We start from the raw sequence: 6,000 nt of genomic DNA on the forward strand, positions 1-6,000 counted from the left end.
ATGATCTTGCATAAAGGCTTAATTTTCAAATAAACATGATAATGCACCGAACTGTTCACTGCACTGAAAAGTACAATTTCCTGAACAATTGTAATGATCTCAGATTTCATCAGTCACAGTTGGTGGAGGTCAATGCACAGTCTCTTTTCAGCAAGTGGTTTTCAGAGAGTGCAAAGATGGTACCACCGTAAAACTTGAAAATTGAAACATTTGGTGTGCATCAATAAGTATTATGAGTCTTTCTCTCTCTCTCTCTCTCTCTCTCTCTCACACACACACACACACACACACACAGAGGCATTGATGATTTTTGAAGTTTTGCAACAATATTGAAAATGAATTTTGTTTGGATGACAATGAAATGACTTGTATAGTAGGAAGTGGTAGCTTGCAAGAATAACAGTCCATTCTTGATTACTCTTTTCCAAATGTCTAGCCTTTAAATGATGAAGTCTGCCGTTAAGTGCAGAATCTCTGACTTGAACCAACAAGTGTGAATGCCTCTGTATAAAATTTATGCTGATGTGTGTGCACGTGGATTGGATGTAGTGGTTGTTGATAGAGCTGGTCTGGACATCATCGGTGTGTGTATGTATGCCTGTGCATGTCTATTCCTACGTGCATGCATGTATGTAGTATTATACATGCATGTGTGCATGTATGCAAAGATAAGGATGCATGTATATGTGTATGTGAGTATATGATTAGAAAAACAGTTCTGAGCTCCCAAGCAGATCTGATGAGGGCATCTCCCAACAACTCCAACTTGCCTCCTCGTCCCTCCCCCTACTACCCTCTTCCCTGCTCCCCCCACCCCAGCCCATACAGCTTCCACTGCCTCCCTTCCTCCTGCCTCAGCCTGTTTCACCTTCCTACAGCCTCCTGTCAGCCAATCATACACCCCCCTGCGCTGCTCCGTACAGTTCTCCATATCCCTTGCTCCACCACATACAACAGTACACCGTGTCTGCACATGCCAAACCTTCAACACCTATTTCTCGTCCGTCTCCTCTCAACACCTCCAATTCCGCGTCTCAGTCACAAGTCAATAGTTTCATGTTGCCACTGGTGGGACTCATGGTTAGAAACTACTGAAGTGATCCCTTCTTTATAGGTGCCTTCCACATCACCTGATGGGCTGGTAGGTACACAGGACTGGTTGGACTTGCCTGACTTTTTTGACCCACCAACAGGATTTTTTAGTATTGTGGTGGCATTAGAGCTAGTTGCTCGTGTGGGGGATACACCCTTAGATGTGGTCGTTTGCTCCATTGTATACGAGGCTTTCATGGATAGCCTCTTGACCGACGAAGTAATAACACCTGGCACAACCAGGGCTCCCAATCACCTCACCCTCGATGCTCTTGCATCATGCAAGCTTTGGAATCACTAGAGAATCGAGGCATGGCAAGAGTATTTGGAGAATATAAGGAGTTGATTGACATGATGGACAGGATGATCTAGAGTGGCCCAAGAGGTCCATGGATATGGCACAAAGGGTGAGGGTTTACACCTTCACATAGCTAGGCACATCCCTCTTCAACTCCACCAGTCACATTCAAAGCATGCTATCCCAAAAACAGCATATGACGATGGATCTGGATAAACGAAAAATCACTTACAAGTCTCTTAGGATCAGGAGAAGGCATGGCAGCAGTATGTGCACACAATGGAAGAGGGATGGTTGAACTGCAGCAAAAGGACACTCTTGAGAAGGCCCAAAATTTATGAGACATGGAAAAGACTGAAATGCAATACCACCATGAGGACCAACAGGTTGGCCTGCAGCAAGCACTAGCTCACTGCTGCAGGAACAGCACACCTTTGTGTTGTTAGAGCATGCCGAGTCTGAGAAACACTTGGCCAACTTAGAAAATGATCTTGCTGCCATGGATAAGATACATGTGCAAGAGATTTCCCAGCTTCGTCTGAGACGGTTGGTGGAGCTCACAAATGCCCAAAGCAAAAACACAGACTTGGAGAAGTCTCATGAAGATCTACAGATAGAGCTAGCATCCTTTCGAGTTGAAAGCTCTCTCTTCTTGCAGGCAAACTATAACAAATACACAAAGAGAAGTATGACTGAGGGGCATCCTCAAGCCTAGTATAGATTTTGGTAGCGATATTTGTTCCTTAGTAGGGTGTTCAGAGCACGTGAACTTTGTTCAGATTTCTTTGCCTCTTTTTGTTTGCTCAAATGGCATAACCAAATCCAAAATGATGTCTTACAGCTGCTTGCCCAGGAGGATTGGTTGGATGGCAACAACTATCCTCTTTGGAGTTTTTTGATTTGCCATCTGTTGGTGGCCAAGGGCGTTTGGGATTATGTTACAGGTGATGAGGCCCTTCCCAGTCCTATAGCGCCAAGTACTCCTCCACCACAACAAGGGGGGAGGGGCGGGGGGGTCGTGGTGATCGTGCAGGTCGTAGGCAACAAGGACAACAAGCTCCCCCGGTTGGGAAAGCACCTGTAAGTATTACTCCTGAGAAAAGGAGGTGGGATACACAATGCTCAAGCCTTATCTTTGATTTTCCCAAATATCATGAGGTTTATTGTTTCTCAAAGCAGAGTCTTATCTTTTTTTTCATACTTCTCTCAATCTTGTTACATTACTTTGAACTCCTTACCAGAGTCTCATCTTGTTTTCATACGTCTCTCAACCTTTCGATGCATTTATTGCCTCACTTTGTAAGAGTTGGTAGCACTCTTGTAGGAGAAGCAGATCTTTGCATTCATGGAACATTAATGGTGTCCATTTTTTGCAACAAAATTGCCAAACGATGATCATGTGAGAACACATCCGTAAGTAATAAGCTTGAGAATTGGCTCATGAGGGTTTCTTCCTCGTTTTGGTCAATAAAACCATATTCCTAGTGTGGTTTGAGCACATATCTTAGAGAGGGGTGAGTTCTGTAACAAAATCTCATGTGATTGAGTCCAAGTTAGTGGAAGTGGGAGAGTGGTTGGCCTCACCAGCTAAGTCGGCTCGTTTGTATGTCTAACGACGACTAGTGTTGGTGGCATCTATTGTGGCTAATTATGACGCTGTTTGTTGCAATCAATCATTGGTTGCAGCTATTGTATTGATGCTTAGCCTCAAGATAATCTTCATCCATACATATAATACTGCAATTTTTGTGCATGCGTGTGTTGTGGAACTTGGCCTTCCTTCCCTTCATATGTATATATGTGTTTCCAAATGCGCCTTCCATCTTTGTGGGACATTGCACACACTATATTGTAGAATCTCTATCAAAAGTAGAACAGATGAAGCACGTGTAGAAATTGGATCATTAAACCTTGCTAATGTTATCCTTGTAGCATAAGCATTGGATGTAAGTTGTACATTACCACTAACGCTAGTTGTGTCTTTGGCATGCTGTATTTATGGTAGATTTCTTTAATGTTTCATTTAAGAAAAGAGGGACCTGTTGTATACTTTAAGAATGCTTACATATGCTAAAATGCATGCTCCCATGACTTGAAAACCTTGCCTTTTTTGTATGCTTTGCTCCTCTTATTGCAGGTCACCAAGCTTTTTGAAAAGATTCAAGCATTTGTGGAGGAAGGTGATACATTGGTGTTTCTACTTATAGGTAAGCACACATAGCATGCTTACCCTAAGGTACCCATTCAAAGAAATGGTGAAATAGTTCAAGACAAATGCTTATCTTGACTTGGCAAAGCACTGGACATTTATACTCTTGCTTAGAGATGTAGCAAAAAAACCTTCTTCAAGTGTTTTAAAATATGCGCTAAGAGATTTTAAATAGTGTGTTTTGCTATTTACAATTTTACCTATGTTGTTTAATTAAAATAGAGAAATTTATTGGAAACGGCCTGAAAAAGCTAGCTAATGGGAAAGCTTCAGACACACAAGGGCAAGTAGCATAGATGTTAACATGGGGAGGTGAAAAGACACATAAAATGCTTACCAGGCTTATGAATATGGCTCTGGAGGAAGGGTTCCTATAAGATTGGTAGATTATCAGGATTGTACCGATCCAAGAGGGCGGAGCAAGATGGCAAAGAGTTATCAAATAATCATGATAAGTAGCCTAATGGCAAGTTATATGTCACCATCCTTAAGGGTTTTATCCCAAGCACTATAACGGTCGATCATAGATTTCAAGAAAGCCTTCGACACAGTGCCGTGTAAGAGGCTATGGGAAAGACTATGAATGCTTAATGTCCCTCAAGAACTCAGAGAAGCTACATATTGACTCTATGAGAGGGTTCTAGCGGAGTTAGAACAGCCGCTCGTAGCAGATGGATCATGCTCGAAGAGGAAAGTTGTAATAAGGAGTGATATAGGGGTTAAGCAAGGCTGCCCCCTCTCACCAACACTCTTTGGTCTTTTTATCGATGAGTTGGAGGAGTGGATGAGAATGCACAACAAGAAGGGTGTTCATGTTTTGTTAATGCTTATCTATGCTGCTTATCTATGCAGATGATGTTGAAGGCACATGGTAGGAGGAACGAAATGGAAAAGAAATGGAAGAATCAGAAAGCAATGAAAGGAAATGGAAAGTACAAAGCAATGATAACCAAAATACTCACATGATAGAAAAGCTTGATGTAGACTTATCTAATGTGACACTAGACAAGTACAACACTATATAGTGTGACACTAGACTCTAGAAAGCCAAGGTGTATATGGGATAACTCCCAATATGACACGTGGCATGTCTAGGACTCACAAGACTATAAAAACACACCTAGAACACTCACTTTGACTTCATGTACCAACACCCCCCCATGAAGAAAATGTGAGGGACTATTGGAATGGAACAAAAAACAGAACATGACAATGATGGTGCACCCCAAGTAGCTCAGAGGCTCAAATGAAGCATGGCTACCTGACCAACACATCAGTCTAGGGAATGCACCAACATCCTGGAACTCGGCCAAGCCTGATAGAGAGACTCATCAAAGCCAATAGAAAGGCTCTCACAATACATCCCCCCCTGGCTACATAATAGGACTTGGTAGGAAGCCCCACACATAAAGGAAATAAAACATCATTTGAGAAGGACCATCCAAGGTTGAGAATCTTTATTGATTCAATGACTCGAGGAGATTATTATATCAAATTTTGGGGGACTGCCCAGGGCAGAGTACCCAAGTACATCAAGCTCATGTAAGACTTAAAAAACAAAGTCATCAAGCTCATAGATCTCTGGATGGAGAGAGAGATCTCGGATGTGAACCATGAGAGCATGTGTCAATGATGGCGGGTCTTCATCTGCTTCCTCTACTTCACTATGGACGGCCATAACCAAATTGGCATGGTCTTTGGTTTGTTGCTTGGCAAGTTTCTTGAAGCAACAATCCTCGGTGTGCCCAAGCTTCCCATAGTATGTGCACTTGAGGGGTTTGAATTTGTCTTTACCCTTTGAAAAAAGTGCAGTAGCGTTGGGAGTATTGGTATACCTCCGTTCATGGTCGAGTAGCATGGCCACCATGCCATGGAAGTCCATCTTTGCTACCCGTAGTGCTGGAATGACCTCCGAGTACTTTGCAATGCCTTCAATTCTTGAGAGGAGGACAACAATTTGATCATCTGCCGCTACAAGGGCCTTCAAAGCAACAAGTTGTGTGATGAGGGACTCCATGTGATTCAAATGTTGTTGAAGAGTGTCTTCATGCTTCATGGTGAGCCTGAAGAACTCTTGGCGAAGAAATACCTTGGAATTGATGAGTTGGTTGCAAACAAGCGCTCTAACTTGCTCCACAACTCATGGGCAATGAGCTCAAAATCAAGGTGATGAATGACAGTATCAGCAAGAGCCAAAGTAGTAAAAGAGACTGCCTTGTCATTTTGAGCTTGCCATCAGAGAAGCTTCTCTTCATCATCGTCGGGCTCCCATTCACAATCAGCCATAGATTATCTCTCATAAGTAGAAGCCACATTTTGGCTTGCCTTGTTGCAAAGTTCTTCCCAGAGAACTTCTCAATGGTAACATTGATTTGGAAGACTCCATAGCTGAAAAAATGAA

At 42.7% G+C, this 6,000-nt stretch overlaps 1 protein-coding gene across 4 annotated transcripts in view; it reads left to right on the forward strand.

Annotated features, from left to right (window-relative positions):
• LOC147883015 (pachytene checkpoint-like protein) overlaps positions 1 to 6,000 on the forward strand; it is an 87,514-nt gene that overhangs the window by 62,150 nt on the left and 19,364 nt on the right. For all 4 annotated transcript variants that reach the window (XM_087399759.1, XM_087399761.1, XM_087399762.1 and 1 more), the window contains exons 8-9: positions 104 to 179; positions 3,528 to 3,597. In XM_087399759.1, coding sequence (XP_087255885.1) covers positions 104 to 179; positions 3,528 to 3,597 — 146 coding nt within the window. The remainder of the gene's footprint in view (positions 1 to 103; positions 180 to 3,527; positions 3,598 to 6,000) is intronic.

The sequence above is a fragment of the Dipteris shenzhenensis genome, chromosome 28 (genome assembly GCF_047967505.1).
Source record: "Dipteris shenzhenensis isolate YYH24624 ecotype China chromosome 28, Dip_SZ_1.0, whole genome shotgun sequence".
Classification (NCBI taxonomy): Eukaryota; Viridiplantae; Streptophyta; class Polypodiopsida; order Gleicheniales; family Dipteridaceae; genus Dipteris; species Dipteris shenzhenensis.